At 44.7% G+C, this 23610-nt stretch overlaps 1 protein-coding gene across 3 annotated transcripts in view; it reads right to left on the reverse strand.

Annotated features, from left to right (window-relative positions):
• SLC22A4 (solute carrier family 22 member 4) overlaps positions 1-13861 on the reverse strand; it is a 43326-nt gene extending 29465 nt beyond the window's left edge. For 2 of the 3 annotated variants that reach the window (XM_065918141.1, XM_065918140.1), the window contains exon 1: positions 12563-13183. In XM_065918141.1, coding sequence (XP_065774213.1) covers positions 12563-12955 — 393 coding nt within the window. In that variant the 5' untranslated portion in view covers positions 12956-13183. Of the gene's footprint in view, positions 1-12562; positions 13184-13745 lie in introns of those variants that run through there. The other variant, XM_065918137.1, reaches the window with a different exon arrangement.
• Positions 13862-23610: the final 9749 nt, after the last annotated feature.

Consider the following 23610-nt stretch of genomic DNA (forward strand, 5'->3'; position numbering starts at 1 on the left):
CACGTGCTCTGCCAGGCCACGGGTCAGAAGGGAGACATGTACCTGAATTAATAACCACCAGCTTCTAAAAGTCACTCTCCCAAGAGCCTGGATCTGCCCCAATGCACAGATTGAAGCCCGAAAGCCTCATGGTGTGGTACATAACCCATTTTGCAGAAGAGTAAACTTAGTCTCTGAGACTAGTATTTGCCTGAAGTCAAAGCAAGTAAATGGGCAAGCGAGATAACAACTTGGGCCTCAGAACTTTACCTTGTACCCAGTCCTGCTTTGGACAAGAACACCAAAGGCCAGATAAAATGAATTTATTACATACCACCCCTACACTTCTTCAAGGAATGTGACATCAGAACTAGGGGCAGAAGACCTCCGCCACAGCCGTTAGCCTTGGGGCCACTAAGTATCCATTATCAACCATTACCATTACATCTGCAGCCAAGCAGAAAAGCTCTTCCCAAGATAACATGCTCTCCTTTGCTGTTTTAAAAACATTTTTCTATCAGGACGTTGCCTTTGGGCAGTATAGATAGGACTTAAGAGACAGAAAGGAAAGAGGACAGCTGTCAGATGTCAGGCCTTGCATGAGCAAAATGGTAAACAGAACTGGCTCCCTAATTTTCAGGCCCAGTGTAACTTGAAAATGTCGGACCCCTTGTTCAAAACAATTAGGAATTTCAAGATGTCTATAGCAGAGCATTAAAAATAAACGTGGGGCCCTAAGTGACTGACTGCAGGGATTGATGCCCATCAAGCTGGCCCTGATGGTGGGTCAAGCCTGGTCTGTTTGGGAAATGCAGTAAGGAAAGGAATTGTGAATTGGGTTCTGAGAAGGGTGAGGTGAGGGCCAGCTCCCCATTGCTCTCTTACTGGAGGCCATGAGGCCATGCATGGTTCTAGGTCCCCCTTTCCTCCCTGAAGAGGCACCCCCAAAGCCCTGTAAGCATTGAGAAGCACAGAAGGTGGCCATGTGCACACAGCAGCCGTCTGCCCCAGGCCCGTGGGGGGTGCTGTCTGTCTTTGGTAGAGAGTGCTGTCTGTTTCTGCTCATGTCTGGCAGAGGAAGGCAGCTGGACCTCATGCTACTTATGGTTGTTTTCAAGGCTGGGTTCCCTCTAGGGGAGTCACTGGACCCAAAGAGTCTCTTTGAAAGTTGCAAGAGGTCTGGTAATAGGATACAAAATTGGCAGATAAAATATTGGCTTCAGCTTATGGGACTGGTGTTCCAATAAATCAGCTGCCAGCATGTAGGGGGACCCTTTTCTCCATGGGGCCATTCTTGAGAAGGCCAGGCCCTGCTTGCCCCAGACCCTTGGGGTTTTAGGGATGTATCTTAGGGCCTCAATTGTCAGGTCTCAGGGAACTCCCTGTGGTTAATAATGATATGGCAGGACCAGTGGGAGACAGTCTTTTCCTTGATGAGACAGAAGTGTCCTGTGGGTCTCTGCAACATGTGTGTACACGCATGCACACACAGACATACATACACAGGGTCAGCTTAGAGACTAATGGCTGATGGCCTGGTGAGAGGCTGCCTGGTATTGGCCTGGAGCTATGCCCTCAGGTCAAACACTACCATTTCTGAAACATAACCCACACTCCCACATGCACTCTGGACAAAAAGTGGAATGTTCCAAACTGTGCAGGGTTGAGGCACTGGATATACTCTCATAGAATTACTGGGTCTGTCTCATCCTCCAGGTCTTAGACCAATATTCCCCATTTGACTGGGTCATTTAGCCTTAAAGAACAAAAAACCAGGTCACAAGGTAATAGGGGACATGAGGATACTTGACCTAGAAGAATATGCATCTCATGCCCTCAACAGTAATAATAGAAAGGACAAGTACAGTGTATTGATTGCTCACTGTGTGCCTTGCATCATTCATGGGATCAAAAAGTTGCCATCTGAAAGTGGGTATTCCCTTTATCCCCATTTTACAAATGAGGAAATGAAGGCACAGAGCAATGAAGTGACTAGCCCAAGTTCTAGTGGATTGGTAAAAGGAATTGCTTAATCATTTATTCAGCAGTCACTGAGCACCTGATCTGGGCCAGATTCTGAAGGGGCACAAAGCTGAAGGTCAAGCATGCTTTACAGGACAGGTCAGGTGTGCACATGTGCATGTATGAGCCCAGCCATCCTGGGTGGGATGTTCTCGGCCACTGTGTCCTTGCTCTCCGGCAGGACAGGAAAAGAGGCACCCCCTGTTCAACCTCCTCCAGATGGACAGAGTTCTTTTTTTTTTTTTTTTTGGACAGAGTTGTAAAACCTGAACACATTCATATAATCATTTTAGTTAACTGAAGTGTACAACGCTAGGCACGTGGTAGATGCTTAACAAATTGTTGATGAACAAATGTTGAACAGTTAGGAATAATGGAAAACTAGTTTGGAAATGTATGGAATCACACAATCCTTTGAAAGTCACCCTCAACCTTGAACTCGGCAAGTAGCCAAAGTCTAGTAATTTTAGCCTTCACCAAAGCCATAAAGGATCATAAAGATAAGAGTATCCCCATGACTACATAGAACTGAGAACTCTGGAAGGCAGCTCGATGCTGAGCAAAGAGCACAGGCTGTCTTGGGTTCTGCCATTTCTGACTGTGTGACTTTGGGCCACTCATTCACCCCTGTTAGCCTGCTTTCTCTTCAAAGAGGTAACAGTGATACTCCCTCCCAAAACTGTTGTGAGCATTGGACAGGAAATGTAAGTAGAGTGTCTGACAGCATCTGACACATACAAGACCTCCTTAAAGGGTAATTCCCTTTCTACTAATCTCATGCCTTTTACAAATAACATTAATGAATAAGCAAAGCAGGTTGTACTGAAACCTGACTAGGCAGAAGAGATTGTTAGAAATGAGAACTTTCTATTCAAACTAAAAACCAGAAAAGTTTTCACCACAAGGTGTAAAATCCGTTTATAAATGGACTTCAATCTTAGAGACAACTGTGAATGAAAACCTAGTAACAGTTCATTTGAGAAAGGCTTTCTGCGTTCTCTTATTTTTCATTCTGTGGGGAAAAGAGGAAGTAGTAGTTAGTTAATAATAGTACATACCTCCATCCACAATTTCTTCTTTGTAACTTAGTTGTAAATTTAAAGCTGGATATTTATTGACCATGGAGTGGTGGGGGAAAGCTTGCTATTTAATTTTTTTTTGTTTATAAGAGCTTTATTGAGATATAATTTACATAAAATTCATTCTTCTTATGTGTATAATTCATTTATAATTTACTATATTCATGGAGTTGTGCAATCATCAGTATTATCTAATTTTAGAACAGTTTCATCACCCCTGAAAGAAACCCCATGCCCATTAGAGTCACTTCCAATTTTCTTTTCCCATCCTGTGGCAATCACTAACATACACTCAGTCTCTTTGGATTTGCCTATTCTGGGTGTTGGGTGAGCTAATACAGATTGTGAAAGAATTCACAGAAGTATTAACAAGAGAAGAAAAGAGAGTTTTTATTCCCTTTCCAAGGGAGGAAAGGGCCAGATGCATAGAGTGGTTGCTGGCCCCCAATGGTGGGGTTTGAGTCTGTTATTGAGTTCAGAGGGCAAGATGCAGGAAGGAGGTGGTGGGTTCTTATCTTTTCTGGTCCACAGTTGTACCTGGGCTAGCTGTGCTTCAATAGGATGTATTTTTTGTTTTGTTTTGTTTTTTATCTGAGAATCTGTAACTTCCTGTTTTCAATAATTTTCCAGTCCTTGGGTGTCTGAAAGAGACTTGATAGTGGCCCTCGACAGGTGCTACTCTATTTTGAACAATGTTAGATGGGTTTACACTGAACATTTAATATTAAGTGGAATCATACAATATATAATCTTTTGTGACTGGCTTCTTTCAGTTAGCATAATGTTTTCAAGGTTCATCCATGTTGTTCTAAGTATCAGTACTTCATTCAAGTACTAATTATCAGTACTTTATTCCTTTTTATGGTTGAATAATATTCCACCGTTTGGATATACCACCTTTTATTTAGCCATTTACCAGTTGGTAGATATTTGGGTTGTTTCTACCTTTTGGCTTTTATGAATAAAGCTGTTATAAACTTTTGTACACAAGATATTGCAAGGGTATATGTTCTCATTTCTCTTGGGCATTTCTAAAGTGGCTGCATCATTGTATAATCCCAACAGTAATGAACAAATGTTTCAATTTTTCCATATTCCTATCAACACTTGTTATTGTATATCTTTTTAATTTTAACCATCCCAGGAGGCATTAAGAAGTGTTTCATTATGGTTTTTACTTGATTGTGGTTGTGATTTTCCTAATGGCTAATGATACTGAATATCTTTTGTGTTGAATCTGTAGATCAGTTCGGGGAGTTGCCATCTTGACAATATTATCTTCTGCTTCATGAACAGAACATAAGATATCTTTTCATTTACTTAGATCTTCACTTCTTTCAAAGATGCTTTGTAGTTTTCAGGGAATAAGTTGTGCTTTAAAGAAAAATAATTATTTCTCAAGAACTTTTTTTAGTATTTCTTGTAAGGTAGCACTGCTAGCCAAAAATTCTCTTAGGTGTGTGTGTGTGTGAGAGAGAGAGAATATCTATTTCAGTTTTAAAAGATAGTTTTGCTAGTTACATTAATAAGATTTTTGGTTGATTGCTTTTTCTTTTAGCAGTTTAAATACATTATCCCCCTGCCTTTGGCCTCCTTTGTTTCTTTTCTAAAATTTATTTACTTATGGCAGCACTGGGTCTTTTTTTGCTATGCACAGGCTTTCTCTAGTTGCAGCGAGTGGGGGTTACTCTCTAGTTGTGGGGCACAGGCTTCTCGTAGTGGCTTCTCCAGTTGTGGAGTGCAGGCTCTAGGGTGTGTGGGCTTCAGTAGTTGTGGTGCACAGGCTTAGTTGCCCCTCAGCATGTGGAATCTTCCTGGACCAAGGATCAAAGCCATGGACCCTGCATTGGCAGGCAGATTCTTAACCACAGGACTACCTGGGAAGTCCCCTCCTTTCTTTCTTATGACAACTCAAACATAAATCTTATTAGGGTTCCCTTGTATGTGTCCTATTTTTCTTATTGTTTTCAAAAACTTCCCTTGGTATTTGATTTTAAGTAATCTTACCATGATTTGTCTGTGTGCAGAAATCTTTTTGTTTCTTCTTGGAATTGAGCTGCTGAACTGTGTAGATTAATGTTTTTAATCATATTTGGTAAGTTTTCAGTCATTATTTCTTTCACTATCTTTTTTCCTGCTCCTTTCTCTCCTCTCCTTCCAGTGTTCCCTTTATGCACACTAGTCTGTGTTATAGTTAATAATGTTCCACGTTGCTCTAAGAACTTGTTCATTTTTCTTCACTCCTTTTTTTCTGTTTTTTGGATTACATAATTTCTATTTCTCTGTCTTCAAATTTGCTCATTCTTTCTTCTGTCTGTTCAAAGTTACTAGTAAGTTTCTCTAGTGAATTTTTAAATTTCAGCTACTGTTTATTTCAATTACAGAACTTTTATTTGATTATTTTTTATATAACTTTCATTTTAATATCTTAATTGGTATTCTGTATTTGATGAGATATTGTCATTGTACCTTCTTTTTACTATTTAAGCATGAATTCCTTTAGTTCTTTGAAAATACTTATAATGCTGCTTTTAAGTTTTTGTTAAATCTGACATCTAGGCCCTTTCAAGCAATTTCTGTTTCCTATTTTTTTCCTGAGTGTGGGTCATGTTTTCCTGTTTCTTTGTATGTCTTGCAATTTTTGGTTAAAAACTGGACATTTCAGAAAATACATTGTAGAAACTCTGAGCATTGAATTTTCTCCCCCACACCCCTTCTCACCCCAACACACACTAGGGGTACCTGTCTTTGTTTTTGTTTGCTTTTTTGTTTGTTTAATTGTCGGGAGCCAACACACGAGACCCTACCCCTAAAAAGGCCATAAGGGAGAAAACCTGACGGGCAAGACGCATCAGGTTTTCAGGGGTTTTCGAAAAGGCCAGCTCACGAGATCCCACCCATGATAAGGTCACGAGGAGAAAGCCTGACAGGCAAGGCAGATCAGGTTTTCAGGGATTTCGAAAAGCTGCCTCCGGCTCTCACCTTAAAGATGATATCTGTCTTTCTGATGCCTGCTTCAATGGACTACTCCCTAATTTCTCTGACACAGGCAGGAAGGCCTTCCCCGATCTCTTCCCAAAGAAGAATCAATTTAGAACTTTAATCAATAAGTTTCCCAGGTGGTCGTATTTTATGAGATTATTCAGGGTGAAAGGAGTGTTTTAATTTAAACTCCTTTGCTGGTAGTTTGTTAGCCAAATGCATTTATGCGCTTGGTACTAATATGCATGATTGCTTATAATATCCTAATCATAAAATAGCATAAAGAACCTGGTTATATAAAAGCCCTAATAGAGCCTTTTTAAGGGGTAAAGGAGTCCTATTAGAAAACATAAGAAAAATTATTCTATAGGTGGTTATTGGGTTGTGATTTGCTTGCTGTGTTTTTGCTTGCTGTATTTTTGCCTTTAATGTGCTACGGTTGTGTTATAGAAACCATTGTTAATATAGTTTAAGATCTAGAGAAATAAGGACTTAGCCCTAGTGTGGTAACAATGAGATGGTTGTTAATTGTCAGCCAGGAGTGCTAGGCAGAAGCTGCCTCACCAAAGTCGCAGAGTCAGTATGGGGTAAACTTCTTAGATAAACTCAACTGACAACTTTTGCAGGAGGATTAATTTTGGGGTATTAACAAGAATATACTTCTACTCTGTACTATTGCCCTATGAGACTGCTACCTTTCAGTTAAGGTCACCATAGAAACAGAAAATAGGTTTACATTCACCTGACCTGCAAAAATGTTAATAGGCCCCAAGGCCAGAAGATAATGTAGAAGACCCTCATAAACAAAGAAGTATGCAGAAAACACCCTGGTTTCGTGAAGGACAAGCTGACGTAATGTTAAACTATCTTCCCCTTAGAAATGTACTAACTTAGGGTATAAAAGCTATGGTAAAAAATAAAGCACTACCAGACTCTTCCAGACTCTCTGCACCCCCGTCTGGTCATTCTCTCTCTCTCCCTCGCAGACTTGGTCCTATCAAGGCTGGTCTCACGTGTCTTCTATCTCTCGCCGACGCCGTTCATCCTGAAGGTACCCCCTGGATCCTGCTGGGGCTGGACCCCGGCATTTAATGATTTGGCTGGATTCTTAGTAAAGACTATTTCCCCTGCAGTGTGAAGTCTCTGGTGTTGTTCCTCAGAAGACACAGCCTTAGGCATGTGTGCAGTCACCCTGGGAGAACAATGGATTTAGCAGGGCTTCTTTTTGACTGTCTCTTCCCCCATTTTTTCTATTAAGCTGTCTCCCTCTGCTGGTATCACACCTAGCTGTTGTTGTTCAGTTGCTAAGTCGTGTCTGACTCTTTGCAACCCATTAACTGCAGCATGCCAGGCCTCCCTGTCCTTCACTTTCTCCCTGAGTTTGCTTAAACTCATGTCCACTGAGTCAGTGATGCCATCCAACCTAGCTGTTAGGCTCCACCCATTGCTATATCATTCCTTTATTATATATTCCTTTATCACTCCTTTGTCATTCTTTATTGTGCACAAAACATGCCACAGACTAGTTCAATTAAATTTAAGCCCTTTTGAAAGAGCAGTTTTGAGGCAAGTCTTTGAGGGTTGTTCTGACTCCAGGAGTGTTGCTCTTAGCTGTCTCTTTTTCTCGTTCTCTCCGGTAATCTAGTTGCCCTATGGGTTAGCTTGTTGCTCTAATGGAGCTACTAGTCTCCTCATAATTGTTAATCACCACAATTTCTGTTGTTTTAAAGAGCACTCTCAGGCTTCAACTTCTGTACATCCTGTGTGAAATGAAGTTATTTCCTGTGGGGACAGCTTCAGAGCTCTCTGTTGTTACGGACTACTTCTTCCCCTGGGGGAAAATATCTGAGCCCCTGCTCCAGGCTGTGGTAAGGGAAAGTGCCCTCAGAATGGCACTCCCTGCCTTATGAGTTAGACACTGGTTGGAGGTGGTAGCATCCTTTTTGGTTTGCCTTTCTTGGCATGGAATCTCCACTCTACAACAAACTGGGATAAGGGCATCCAGGGCCCTCATATTGTCAGCCTGTGGAAACTAGAGTACAGGTGCCACTACATGAGTATGGACTGAGTGGAGGATGGGATCCCCCAGTCTCCTGGCTGCACTCACCAGGAATTAAGCCTCTGCACTTGGAGCTCAGAAGATGGGAGGCTAAATCTTAAAAACCTCAATATCTTTCTTTTCTTATATTAGAGGTAAAGAAAAAGCACCCATAGGTGGAGAGGCATTGGTGAAGAGTTCTGTGGTCATCAGAGGTGGAGCCAAAGCAAAAGACCCAGGGAGTTTAAGTGGGATGGTAGGGATGGGAATGAAGGGGCCTGAGGGAGGAAGAAGGGGCATGCCGTCCTGTTTCCAGTCCTGTAAACACAGAGTGGGAGTCGCCAGCCTTGGACTGTCTGTGTCCATTGTTGGGATATGTGAGTCAACTGAGCCTTTCCCCAAAGGCTCTATTCTTTCTACTTCAAATGGAGATCCCTGCCTTTTTATTCTTATTTTTTTGGACTCTAGAGACATGCTTAAAACTATACCAAGGCTTCAGATAACAAGGCAGGCCTGCATTAGCCTGGAAGAACCCACCTGCCAATGCAGGAGACATGAGACATGGGTTCGATCCCTGGGTCAGGAAGATCCCCTGGAGGAGGGCAGGGCAACCCACTTCAGTATTTTTGCCTGGAGAATTCCATGGACAGAGGAGCCTGGCAGGCTACAGTCCATAGAGTCACGAAGAGTCAGACATGACTAAGTAACTTAGCACGCACACACAACCTGTCACAAAGAAGAAATTACAGGCCCTTCACAGGCCCAAGGCATCTACAGCTCCTCTGACCAGCTCTGTCAAGCCTTGTTTTTGTCAACACACCACCCTATCTCTTGGACAAAGTGTGAGGGGTCTTCTGCCCACCAGGAAAGATGGACAAAATCTTTATCCAGAAACTTGGCAGGAGGCTTGGGTGAAGCAGCCTCTGGATGAAGGCACATTCTGAGATCCTGGTAGCCTTTGTCAGAGGAACAGAACTTAGAGGCAACAGACAAACTGTTTGGCACGAGGCAGCTGATAAACAGGGAAGCAAATTCAGGCCACAGCTAGGAAAAGCCCCTCAGTCTCCTGTATTAGTTCTCTTTCTGCAGCACTGCCTGGAAATAAAAGTCTGTTGGTGTTGGCTGGAGGCTGAGGCTCCCACTTTATCCCCTTTGGAATCTGCCAGAGGGCAGGTCTGATATTCAGGCTGTTCCAACAGCCAAGCTGCCAGTCTCACACTAGCCAGCAGTATTTCAGGGCAGCCTGTAAGTCTGATGGAAAGAAAACAGCCTAAACCTGCTTCTTGCTTAAACTTTTCAGCCTTGGCAGAGGCCCCAAAGGAGGTACATCCCTTTGAGCTGCCATATGGAGTCCCAAGTAGTTGTCAGATGCTAGGCTTATTCTGGTCTCATCATTCCCTCTTTCACCACTCCTAGTGCCTCACACAAGCACCATGTTAGCAAAGGATAAGGCCCCTCTGTTCCTATTTTATACCTTTGAGCTGTGGGTGGGGAATCAGTGTGTCCTATTCTGTCCAGGCCCTAATTCTAGGTCCCAAGAAAGATAGCACAAGGCTAGTGCCTCCAGAGGCCCAGGCCCTTTGTTGGACATTCTATCGTGGTTAAGGGCATAGCTGCCTGCAGCTCCACCCATGGGTTCCTAGAGGATGCCTCCAGCTGAAGGAGAGGATAGCAATTGATATGGTGGAGCAGCAGCCCTGCCTCAGGTCACTGGTGGTCTGCCACAGAAAACTGCTCTTTATCAAACAAGGCCCCCCCCCGCCCATCGCCCAGGGCCTCTGGAGTATGGGCCCTGGCTCAGAGATGACTGCCTAGTTTTCTCAGCCCATGGACTGAAGAGGGTCAAGTCTAGCTAATGATGTTCCATGGGAGAAGAAGACATGTTTGAGGCAAAGGCCAGACCATGCCTAGACTCTGGCCAGGAGCCAGACTCACCCCTAAGGTTTGTCCAGCGGCTCTGCTCCTGAATCTAGGCCCCCTGGAGATCAGCACATTCTCTGTACTATTTTCACAACTTTGCTCTAAATGAAATTATTTCAAAATAAAGCTTTGTTTTTGTTTTTTTAAAGTGATTCTTAGCTCTCAACAGGACAGATAAATAGCATTTCACAAATAGTCCTTGAGGAAGGAAATTACCTTATACACCTATATACCCAGACAGATGCACTCACACAGGTCCCAACTCAGATACCAGGTTCCTGCCTCCTGGCATCCCCTGGAAAGTACTTGCATGGCAAAACATGCCCTTCTTTGGTCCCTGGCTGACCTGTCTTCCCTGTGAAGGGGCCAGGGGTCAGTTGAGACAGGCTCCTCTGTCCCAGAGGGTATGCCCATCAGGAGATCCCATACAGAGATATAAAGCAGAGACCATCTGAGGATGATCCCCCTGCCAGTGTGGGGCCACAGGGGTTCAGAGAACTGGCTCAGGGTCCCCAACCTTGTCAGGGAGATGAGGGCATTTCTCCCCTGGCAGTGGATTCAGACCTGCGTCCTATTCTCTGGCCCTAGAATTCCACTCTAGGAAAGGGGCTCTGCCTTTAGCAAGTCTCATCACCCATTGTACTGGCTGAAACATGGCCCTTAGAACATGGCCCCAAATACCCATGATGCCCAGACAGAGACAACGAGGTCCTGCCCTTACTGCTCCTCATCCATCCACCCGTGATGCCCATTTGTTGGTGCTATGGGATGTTGCATAGCACATGATCTCACTGAATCCTCTCAACAACTCAGATAAGCTGGGCATTCTTATGATCCTCATTTTTAACAACTGTAATAAAATTCACACAACATAAAATGTAGCATCTTAACAATTTTTAAGTGTACAGTTCAGTAGTGTTAAACATATTCACATTATTGTGCAATCAATCTCCAGAACTCTTTTCATCTTGCAAAATGAAACTCTATATCTATTAAATAACACCCCATTTCCCTCCCCTCCCAGCCCCTGGCAACTACCATTCTACTTTCTGTTCCCATGAGTTTGACTACTCTTCATGTGGCATATAAGTGAAATCAGTTTCTGTCTTTTTCTGTGACTAGCTTATTTCATTTGGCATAATATCTTCAAGGTTCATTCATGTTGTAGCATGTGTCAGAATTTCCTTCCTCTTTTAAGGCTGAATACTATTCCATTGAGTGTATACACCACATTTTATTTATCCATTCATCTGTTGCTGGGTATTTGAGTTGCTTTTACTCTTTGTGACTAATACTGCCATGAACATGAATATGCAAATATTTGAAGACTAGTGCTTATGAGTGGGGCCAGAACCAGTCTACCCATCTGACTCCAGAACTCTTTGTCCCACCACTCTCTAGGGAGAACCACCCACCCTACTCACTTTCATGCTTCTCCCCTCCTTCCTCCCAATGACTAGTGTTCCTTTGCTTTTTATTTTACTCCTAGTCCCGAAAAAGAAAGCAAGTAAGGGAAAAGCTGCTGAAAAAGGCAAATCTGGTTGTGTGTTTGTGAGTGTGTAATGTTGTGCATCCTCAGATGGGGAACGATGTATTTTCCCACAGGCCCACTTGGGCTGGGTGTAACAGGGATAGCCATGGACTTGTAAACCAGCCGCTACCTACCCACCCCTCACATCCTGAGGTGAACAGAACTATTAAGGAAGGGGAAAGAGCTAGGTGAACCCAACTGTCAAGGAGGACTGCAGTTAGTAGGGCCAGCTCTAGCCCAGATGCTGATCGCACTTCCAGGAACTGGGATGAGCTGACCCCTACTTTTAGATGTCTCAGGATCAGACTATGCGCAGAAGGCAGGTAAGCACTAGGAGCCCCAGTTAGGGGATCAAAGCCAGAGATGCCCATGAGCTCTATGCTTATACTGTCTCTGTGAGCCTGTCCTTTCATGAGTGCCTTGGGACCAGGGTTATGCCTCCTCTAGTCCCCTGTTCTCCACCAGTATCAGGAGGCCTCCTGCTCCTTTGTGGAGAAATTAGAGCCTCAGGACAGGACCCAAGCCTTACTATAGTTGTATAGCAGAGCAGGAGAGCCCCTGATGCTTCCAGAAGTCTGGGGCAGGGAACAGACCAGACCTGCCCATGCCCTGCTCAGCAATAAGACTCTACTTTGTGTCTGCACGTAGTCTCAGCAGCATCCCCACACCCCTCCTCATGCCTGCGGCAGGAATTTGACTCAGCCTGTGCTTCTGGGCAGCCTGGGGTTGACAGTATCTAGGCTCTTGGGAAACAACTTCCTCTTATGAAACTGCCAGAGAAAAAGGCAGTTGACAGCTGCCTCCCTTCTCAGTTCTTCATGCCCTCCCTAGACAAACTGACCAGGAATGATCCTAAGCGAGTCCTGCCCTCTTGGGTTGCACACCTGTGTTACAAGTATAACCCAGATGACTGCTAGCCGTGTCTGATGAGGAACTGGGGACGCTGAGCCAGGCACGGCTAGGGTGTCTCCAGGGGGACTGATGCAGATGAAGGGTCGCTCACACACCCACCTCGGTGACGATGGTGGACAGGTAGATGTCCTGGCTAAATTCCCAGCCATCCAGGCAGCCCTCCTGCTCCAGCTGCTCCAGGTCCACATCGCGCCCCGGCTCCAGCCCGAGCGCCGAGAAGTTGACGATTTTCTCGAGTCGGTAGCGCCGGCAGCTCTGAAGCACCTCGCGGCCGTCCTGCAGCCGCACGGGGACACTGTGGTTGCGCCACGCGCTGCTCAGGTTCGCGGTGTCTGGCACCCGGCAGTGATGTTCCGGGGTCCCTGCCAGAAACACGACTGACATACCGTTGAAGCCGTTGGGGATGATGCTGGCGCTGAGTAGGAAGAAGATGAGGCGCTGGAAGGGCCCCCACTTTCCCAGGAAGGCGGTCACTTCGTCGTAGTCCCGCATGCTCCGCGCCGCTCTGCAGCTGGCAACCTGGGGTGATGAGAGCGCGTTCCCCGGACAGCGCCGCGCGGTCCAGGGCGTGGGGGTCAAAACTTTCTCGCGGACCCTGCAAGCTGAGGGAAGGCGGGGCACGCGGTCGGGACCTCTCCCGGGAAGCGGGCTGCAGGCGTTAGAAGGTTGCCGGGAGCTGGACGCAAAGCTGGATCCACTTTCTGGAAACCGAAACTCGGGACCACACCCCCATCCCGGCCGGGGCGGGGCGGGACGGGGTGGGGTGGAGCTCCGGGGCGGCTCCGCCGGTGCTCCGCCCCCCGCCCGCGGCGACCCGGCGGGGGCTAGGACGTCAGCTGGCCGCGGGCGTAGGAAAAAGAGGACTAGTTCCATTGCCGCCCCTACCTTGCCCCGGCGCGCCCGGGCGCCCCCTAAGTGCCGAGCGCCCAGCCCCGGGCTGCCGGGTTGGGCAGCGTGTAAGGGCAGAGTCGAGCTTAAGGGCAGAGTCGAAGCCGCAGAGCAAGGACTCTGAGAGGTCGGACCTCCCTGTCGCCGTCGCCTCAGGCCTCGTCCGGGGCTGGGATCTCTCCGTTGCCGCTTCAGCCTCGGGGTCTGAGCTCAGCGAGCCTCGGGCCGGACGCGGACGGGCGAGTCCGTGGAGCCGGTGCTCCCGGGAACCCTTTACGGGCGCAGGGGTGACAGGAGCGCGCCCGCGCCCGCCAACTCGGAGCTCCCAACCCCCAATCCTAGGCTGCCGGATTCAGTCACCTGCCGGTGGCTTCCGAACAGCCCGGAGCCTCACCTTGAATAGGGGGAAACAGGCCCAGCGCCCCGAAGAGATGATCGAGGTCACACTTCGTCAGAGACAGGCTCGGACTGAGGGGTGGTGGGGAGCTGGAACTACCGGGTGGTCCCGGGATCCTGTTGGGGCCTCTGGAGAAGATTCTACGCGGAGCTTGACCCTTTGTGAGAGCTCGGTAATGGAGACCCAGCTGTCACCACTCCTGGGCTCTGATTTTGATTTCCCGGGGCTCTTCGTCGAGGATGGCTGCCAGAGGCTTCTTGGACTAGAGGCCTCTGGTTTGCAGAAGGGACTGCCGCCAGTCGGGGAACAGAGGGAGGCAGGAAGGGAGAAGGAAAAGGTTCAGTTTGTCGCCCAGATTTGGCAGGGTAGCCAGAGCAGGCACCAGTCTGCTAGTGTCCGGGCCTGAGGCCCCTCTGCTGTTGTGTGAGCGAGTCTGGGACTGCAATGGGAGTCCTGGGGTTCTTGAGGTGGAAGGGATTGACAGGCTGAAGGGCCCACCTCTTGGAGATTTTGTACAAATGCATTTGCGTCCAGGCCCTGATTAAGAGGTGGGAGGCATTTCTGCTCCATTTTTTATAACCTCCAGTCTTGGCTGGCTTTCTATCTGCTTGGAACCTGTTTCCTTATGTGTAATAAGACCTTAATGTCTGGATGTGCCAGGACAGCACTGTTTTATTAAGTGTTTTCCTTTCCTTTCAAAAGTATCCTTCTTTGAACAGTATTTCTTGTGGTCATTGTCTCACTTAGCTTAGATTTCATCCTCCCTTCGCCCCCAATAAAAATCAAAGCCTGAAATAAGAATTTATGTGGAGATCATTTATTTATAGTAGTGACCCTAGGGAAAGGAAAGAAGGATCAGGAAGAGTGAACAGGAAAGGAGGTTAAGGCCAACACAAGACTGTGCAATTGAATTGATCATTGGTAGTGACCAGGATCAGTGACAGTGCCGTGCTAAGACTCTAGAGCCTGAGGGCAAAGTAAAATTAATAATAACTGATCATATCTTTACTTAAAATTTTAGAGCTTTGTTCATCATAGGGTTTCATATTGGTTTTGATTTTTAAAATACTGTGTTAAAATGTTATTTATCTTGATTATTGAATTTCCTGGCACCCTCTTAAATTTTGCACCAGAGGCAAGTGCCTCACTCATTTCACTTGCCTCAGCTTTTTCTCAACCCTAATTTCTATGGATAATTGGAGTTCAATCCTGCTGGGATCTTCTAAAGAGCTATAGAGAATGAAGACACTTTTTTTTTTTTTTTAAACTAGTTCTGGCTCCATTGGTCAATTCCCTGTAATTCCAGGCTGTACACGTATGCGAGAGTCAACAGGTACCACTTGACAAAACAGTTTGCCCCAACCCATGAGTATATGTAAATCCATACCTTGAACCACTTTGCTTGCCATACATAAAGAATGCCCAAGTACCCTACTTATACCTGGACCATTGAAAAATTTCCCTTCACCATTGTCCTTTAGGGCCACTCCTCAGTGGGGCTATGTTGCAGCAAACAATCTGTTTTTTGGTTGATAGCATCTGTGAGACAGGGCTGAGTATTTTCTTCCCTCTCTCAGTTGGTTATAGAGAACCCCCATAAAACCATAGGTTTGAGTTGAGGAGAAGTGTTGGTAGAGCAGAGGTGTAGGTGTCATGGAGTTAGAGCCACTGTTCATTAAATTACATGAGCTGTATGGACCAGTTCAGTCCTGATCCTACCATTTCTATTATATGATGGATTGCTGATGTGCCTGCTTAATCTTATGACTTGATAGAATTTGACAATGCCCAGCTCTTACTAGATATTTCTAGTTGCATAGCCCCTTGATGTCACATTGCCAGGTATTCAGTTTTTACTATAGCCAAATAGCCGCTTTTCTAAAGGCAAATAGCTCCCTGCTGCAGAAAGCATGACCTTGCTCTGGCATCCTAGAGATCTTATTGAAATTATTTTATTAGGGCTTATCAGAGACTCTGCCCAGCATTGTTACCACCATGAACATCTCTAGCACCATTGATTCTGATGGGTCACATAATCCAAGTGGCGGGGAACCTTGGATACTCTGTAGCACTCGCTCTTGCTCTGGGCTTCACTCAAAAGTGGGAGCCTCCCAAAATACTCATTAAGCGGGTTACAGTAGTATTCCCACCAACCACTATGTCTTTTTATTAATGGTAGAGGGTACAAGGTACAACAACTTGCCTTTACCTTACAGAGGATGGCCTGGCATGCTCCGGACAACTGAATCCCTAATAACTTTACCAGTTAGCTTCAAAATCATATGGAATGAAAGAAGTGGGCAAGGATATAGATGAAATAAGTTTGGCCATAATAGTAGCCCTAGGGATTCATTTTTACTAGTTTGTCTACTTTTTATACATTTAACTCATTCTGGAACATAAAAGGTAAAAAAACAACTTCATCAGCATTGAAAGCCCTCAATCATACTTTTTATCTCCCATCTTCTAGGACATCTGCTCACTAGGTTATGACATATTAGCATTATGTCGTTAATACATCAATACATCAATTCCATAGACCATCATGATGTTCCATGGAATATCAAGACAATCAAAGTCACTAAATACTATGTTGTGACAGAGCGGGAGAATTAACATAACCCCAGGGCAAGACAGTGATATGTCCTGCTATTTATTCCACATAAAAGCGGAGATTTTGATCCTCACTGAAGGATATGAAGAAGAAAACCTTCTATTGGTGTGGATCTCTACATTTCTTCCCAGGAGGTGTTTTTACTTCTGATGTAATAAATTGGTCAAAAATGTGGGTGTGTTAGAGGCTTCTATTTGGTCCTTCTCACCATAATTGCTCTTATTTAATGGGGAGTAAATGTTAAGGTCTTGCTAAGTATATCTATCCTAGTTACGCACTTAGGGACCAGGGAACTACTAAAGATCCAGTGTGGATCTTTGGATCCATCACACTTGCTTGCAGGAGAATGCCATTTACCACCTGGCTTTCATGAGCCCCAAGTATAACCAGGGGATCCTAATGTTGCTTTCTGTCCCTTGGTATCAGTGCCAGCTCATATTCTGTATCCAAAAAGGCTGGGTCTTCCCCTTTCCTCAGGCCAGAGTTACTCAGGTAAAAGGCCACAGCTATGGACTGATTGTGCCCTCTCGAAATTCATATATTAAAGCCCTAACCTCCAGTGTAGAGGTGTGGTTAGAGATGGGGCCTTTGGGAAATAATTAGGTTTAGGTCATGAGGGTGGGATTTTCATGATGGGATTAGTGCCCTTATAAAAAAGGATGTCAGAGAGGTATGTACAAGCCAGGAAGAAGACTCACCAGCAACTGAATTGATTAGCAATTGATCTTGGATTTTCCAGTCTCCAGAATTGTGAGGAAATAAATTTCTATTGTTTAAGCCCCTCAATCTGTGGTATTTTGTTATAGCAGCCTGAGTAGCCTGAGACAGTCACAGATCCCTTGTGGGGAAAAATTGGGGAAATAATTATTATGTATACTTTTGGCAGTATAGGAGAGTTATTCCTTAAAGAGACTTGGCCTCCTTTTCAATCAGTAGGTTCTGAGCTTGTGAACTGGTCCAAATCTGGGAAATCTATAAGGAAATACTATTTTCTGTTGTGGCAGTTGTCATCAGCCTTCTGATCACTAGCACTTGATTTTTAGGGGTGAGGTTGTTATACAAGTTAAGTAATAGTATTATTTGAATGGTTCTGTCACGCGAGTGTATGCTCCTCGATTCTTTGTCTCGTCACAACAGAAATTCGGAGTGACGGACATTAAAGCCCCTTGGCGGGTCACAGCTCTCGGTGGACAGTCTGTGTTACAGCTCTCAGGTCTCGAACGGACCGTGTTATAGCTCTTAAATAAATCAGTGTTACAACTCAGTGTTACAGCTCTATTAATTTAGATAATAGCAGGAAAATCCATCTTTGAGGCATGAGGGCACGTCAATCCAAAGACACGGGGGAGAGAGAGAGAAGAGGGCTTTGGCGCCTCTTTTTATATGTTTCTCTGTCCCTGGGCCTGTCTTATGTAAATTGGGCCAGCCAGGAGTGTTGTTTGTTTTACCTGAGGTTCTCACTCCGGTCCTCGGACCTTCCTTTGTTCTATTTTCGCGGGCTTTCCCTTCTAGGTCTTTTAGCCACTGCCATTTTGAACTCTTTTCCCCTATTCTAACTACCTAACAGTTCTATGAATACATACAAGACCTTCTAGAACTAACACCCAAAAAAGATGCCCTTTTCATCATTGGGAACTGGAATGCAAAAGTAGGAAGTCAAGAGGTACCTGGACTAACAGGCCTTGGAGTCCAAAATGAAGCAGGGCAGAGGCTAACAGTTTTGCAAGCGAACACACTGGTTATAGCAAACACCCTCTTCCAACAACACAAGAGAAGACTCTACACGTGGACATCACCGGATGATCAATACTGAAATCAGACTGATTATATTCTTTACAGCCAAAATGGAGAAGCTCTATACAGTCAGCAAAAACAGGACCGGGAGCTGACTGTGGCTCAGATCATGAACTCCATATTACCAAATTCAGACTTGAATTGAAGAAAGTAGGGAAAACCACTAGCCCATTCAGAGATGACCTAAATCAAATCACTTGTGATTATACAGTGGAAATGATAAATAGATTCAAGGGATTAGATCTGATAGACAGAATGCCTGAAGAACTATGGATGGAGGTTCATGACATTGTACAGGAGGCAGGGATCAACACCATCCCCAAGAAAAAGAAATGCAAAAATGCAAAATGGTTGTCTGAGGAGGCCTTACAAATAGTTGAGAAAAGAGAAAAGGCAAAGGAGAAGAGGAAAGATACACCCATTTCAATGCAGAGTTCCACAGAATAACACAGAGAGGTAAGAAAGCCTTCCTCAGTGATCAATGCAAAGAAATAGAGGAAATCAATAGAACAGGAAAGACTAGAGATCTCTTCAAGATAATTAGGGACAAAAAAGGGAATATTTAATGCAAAGATGGGCACAATAAAGGACAGAAATGGTATGAATCTAACAGAAGCAGAAGATATTAAGAAGAGGTGGCAAGAATACACAAAAGAGCTATATAAAAAAGATCTTCATGACCCAGATAACCACAATGGTGTGATCACTCATCTAGACCCAGACATCCTGGCATGTGAAGTCAAATGAGCCTTAGAAAGCATCACTACAACCAAAGCTAGTGGAGGTGATGGAATTCCAGTTGAGCTATTTCAAATCCTGAAAGATGATGCTGTGAAAGCGCTGCACTCAGTATGCCAGCAAATTTGGAAAACTCAGCAGTGGCCACAGGACTGGAAAAGGTCAGTTTTCATTCCAATCCCAAAGAAAGACAATGCCAAAGAATGTTCAAACTACCACACAATTGCAGTTATCGCACATGCTAGTAAAGTAGTGCTCAAAATTCTCCAAGTCAGGCTTCAACAGTACGTGAATGGTGAACTTCCAGATGTTCAAGCTGGATTTAGAAACCAGAGGAACCAGAGATCAAATTGCCAACATCTGTTGTATCATTGAAAAAACAAGAGAATTCCAGAAAAACATCTACTTCTACTTTATTGACTACACCAAAGCTCTTGACTGTGTTGATCACAACAAAATGTGAAAAATTCTGAAAGAGATGGGAATACCTGACCACATTACTTGCCTCCTAAGAAATCTGTTTGCAGGTCAAGAAGCAACAGTTAGAACCAGACATGGAACAATGGACTGGTTCCAAATTGGGAAAGGAGTACATCAAGGCTGTATATTGTCACCTTGCTTATTTAACTTATATGCAGAGTACATCATGGGAAATGCTGGGCTGGATGAAGCACATGCTGGAATCAAGATTGCTGGGAGAAATATCAATAACCTCAGATATGCAGATGATACCACCCTTATGGCAGAAAGCGAAGGAGAACCAAAGAGCCTCTTGATGAAAGTGGAGAGTAAAAAAGTTGGCTTAAAGCTCAACATTCAGAAAACTAAGGTCATGGCATCCAGTCTCACCACTTCTTGGCAAATAGATGGGGAACCAATGGAAAAAGTGAGAGACTTTATTTTGGGGGGCTCCAAAATCTCTGTAGATGGTGACTGCAGCCATGAAATTAAAAGACGCTTGCTCCTTGGAAGAAAAGCTATGACCAACCTAGATAGCATATTAGAAAGCAGAGACATTACTTTGCCAACAAAGGTCCTTCTAGTCAGAGCTATGGTTTTTCCAGTAGTCATGTATGGATGTGAGGGTTGGACTATAAAGAAATCTGAGCACCAAAGAATTGATGCTTTTGAATTGTGGTGTTGGAGAAGACTCTTGAGAGTCCCTTGGATTGCAAGGAGATCCAACCAGTCAATCTTAAAGGAAATCAGTCTTGAATATTCATTGGAAGGACTGATGCTGAAGCTGAAGCTCCAATACTTTGGCCACCTGATGTGAAGAACTAACTCATTGGAAAAGACCCTGAAAGAAAGATTGAAGGCAGGAGGAGAAGAGGACAACAGAAGATGAGATGGTTGGATGGCATCACCAACTCAATGGGCATGTGTTTGAGGCAAGCTTGGATGGGGTCACAGAGTTGGACACAACTGAGTGACTGAACTGAACTGAATACCCAGTCATCTGCCCATTTATTTAACTCCTAGGAAAAGCATGGTCTGTTAGCCATCACCACAGATCCCATGGGTTGAAGCACTCTGGTTGCCCCTTTGGTCTGTAATTACATACACCTTGCCTCTATTGTTTGTGTCACCATATAGCATCTCATTCTAACCCACCATCATAGGACTTCTGGCAAATGATGCCAGTCATGCTGGGATTATTACCATCCTACTTAATAACAGTGATCGAGTCCTTATCTCGTTTGAAAGGGGAATGTTCCTATTCTAGAATCCCTTCCTTGCAAGTCTGTCTTCTAGGCTTCCTTCTATTTGGAAATGCCTCTAAGGGAACAGGGGTAAGGGATGGTGGATAGTGAAACAGAGAAGAAAAGCAAGTACAGAGGTACAGTTTAGGGTTGTTTACATCTGTGGGGACATGGGAGAAATGTCCCAGAAATGTCTAAAATTCAGAAGTAGGTGACAGTTATCCATAGTTCCCACCCTTCTTTGGTTCAGGTGTGTCCTATTGGGTGTTAACCCTCCAGTACTTACAGATTGCACATGCATGCATGTTGAGCAGTTTCCACATATGTTCTGTGCCTCAGCATCTGAGGATTCCGGGAGCAGAAAGTGAGAAGTAAGCAGAACAGCTGAGATTGGGAAACTCCTGAGAAGCTAGTGGCTATTATCAGTGGCTGGAGTAAATAGTGTGCCTGGAATATCTGAAGCTCTGAGCTTGAGATGTCCTATGTAGCCACCCTACTCATATATGACTATGGAGGACACAGCCTGTGTGGCCCCTCACTGGGTGCTTCCCAGGGACATGAGGAAGGCTTGGCCCTGGCAGTTCTGTTTATAGGGCTCTGCCTCTGCTCCTTGGACCTGGAGTCAACAATGTGGGCAGGTGGGTGCACTGACCACCCTCTGGCACCCAGGCAATCAGCTCCAACCCAGACACCTCCCAGGTGAACACTAAATCAGTGGCTGGGAAAGACAGATGAATGAAATTAGAAACGTTGGCAGAGGATAGACCATGCTTGGCCTCAAAAATTCTTAATTAAAAAAATTAGTTAATTTTTATTGAAGTATAATTGATTTACAATATTGTGTTAGTTTCAGGCATATAGCACAGTTTATATATATTTTCAGATTTATATTTTAAAGAATATATGTATTTCGGTTATATATATATTTTCAGATTCTTTTCCCTTATAGGTTATTACAAAATATTGAGATAACTCCCTGTGCTATATAGTAGGACCTTGTTGGTTATCTATTTTATATATTGTAGTGTGTATATGTTAATCCAAACCTCCTAATTTATCCCTCCCCCACCCCCCTTTCCCCTTTGATAACCATAAGTTTGCTGTATATATCTCTAAGTTTATTTTGGTTTTGTAAATAAGTACATTTATATAATTTTAAGGTTCTATATATAAGCGTTATCTTTCTCCGGCTTACTTCAATTAGAATAATCTCTAGGTCTATCCATGTTGCTGCAAATGGCATTATTTCATTCATTTTCATGACTGAGTAATATTCCACTCTGTGTGTGTGTGTGTGTGTGTGTGTGTGTGTGTGTGAGAGAGAGAGAGAGAGAGAGAGAGAGAGAGAGTGTCTGTGTGTGTATCTCACATCTTCTTTATCTGCTCATCTGTTGATGGACATTTAGGTTGCCTACATGTCTTGGCTATTGTAAATAGTTCTGCAATGAACATTAGGGTGCATGTGTCTTCTTAAAGTATGGTTTTCTCCAGATATATGCCCAGGAGTGGGACTGCAGGACCATATGGTAGCTCTATTTTTAGTTTTTTTAAGGAACCTCCATACTGTTCTCCATAGTGGCTCTACCAATTAACATTCCCACCAACATTGGAGGAAGGCTCCTTTCTCTCCACACATTCTCTAGCATTTATTATTTGTAGGCTTTTTGATGATGGCTATTCTGACTGGTGTGAGGTGATGCCTCATTGTAGTTTTTTTTTTGTTGTTGTTGTTTTTTTTTTTTTTTTTCATTGTAGTTTTGATTTGAATTTTTCTAATAATGAGTGATGTTGAGCATCTTTTAAAAATTCTTCATTGTTAAATGGGCTTAGATTTAATTCTGAGGCAGTGGAAGTCAGGAAAACCTTATGTTTTAGGGGTGATTCCCTCTGGTGGCCAAGTTGAGAATGCAAAGGAGGGAGCTAGAATGGAAGCAGAGACACCAAAGAATAGATCATGGTAGCTGTCCAAGAGGGTGATGGTGTTGGTGGCTGAGAAATTAGATTCCAGAGCTGTTAAGGGGGCTTCCCAGGTGACTCAGTGGTAAAAAAAAAAAAAAATCCTCACGCCAGTGCAGGAGATGCAGGAGACCCAGGTTCTATCCCTGGGTCAGGAAGACCCCCTGGAGGAGGAAATGGCAACTTCTCCAATATTCTTGCCTGGAGAATCCCATGGACAGAGGAGCCTGGTGGGCTCCTCACCCAGCCCCACTGAACTGGTCTGGGAGGATAGAGCTCAGAGCTCTATATAGCTCAGTCCATGGGGTTGCCAAGAGTCGGACACAATTGAATGACTGAGCATGCATTCAGAGTTGTTAAGGCGGTGGCAAGGACAGGTCTTGATGACCAACTAGATATGGAGATTAGGGAGGGGGAAAGGCAAGGAGGATGACAAATCTGGAGAAATGGATGGATGCATGGATGGTGGTGTCTTTGTCTGAGAAGCACAGGAATAAGAGGGGTTGGAGAGAAGATGATGAAGTGCACTTGGGATGTTTTGAGCTTGAGGTGTCTTTGGGACATCCAGGTAGAGATGGCCAGTTGGTTAGAGCTCTGGGCTGGAGGTATAATGTCTGGAAGTGGTCTTGAGTGCAGAGTTTCTGAGGCCCTGTGCATGGACAAAGACTTCAAGGAGCAGAACTCCCAAGAATTGATGGGAGAGTTGGATATCTGGTAGGGAAAAGCAGAAATCTGCTGTGGAAGTGGTTCTGAGTGTTGGGAAGTAGACAACCTAACTAGAATCATAGTCTGCTTAACATCAAGCCTGCAGAGGAAGAACCATCTGTTGGTTGGGCCCCTAAACTCTATTCCAGTGGGACTTGGTGAGACTATAGAAAGCGGTGAGGAGCGGTTTGGAAGGGATCACTCTTGAGGATGAGAATTTGGAGAAGGGAGAAGCTAAGTCAGGGACAGGCAGGGTAGTGGACAGGAACACAGGCTGAGAAGGCATCACATGAAGTAGGAGGGGAAGGGGTGAGGAGTCAGAGCAGTCCTTTAGCGCAGGGATCAGGACCTG

The sequence above is a fragment of the Muntiacus reevesi genome, chromosome 1 (assembly GCF_963930625.1).
Source record: "Muntiacus reevesi chromosome 1, mMunRee1.1, whole genome shotgun sequence".
In the NCBI taxonomy this organism is placed as follows: domain Eukaryota; kingdom Metazoa; phylum Chordata; class Mammalia; order Artiodactyla; family Cervidae; genus Muntiacus; species Muntiacus reevesi.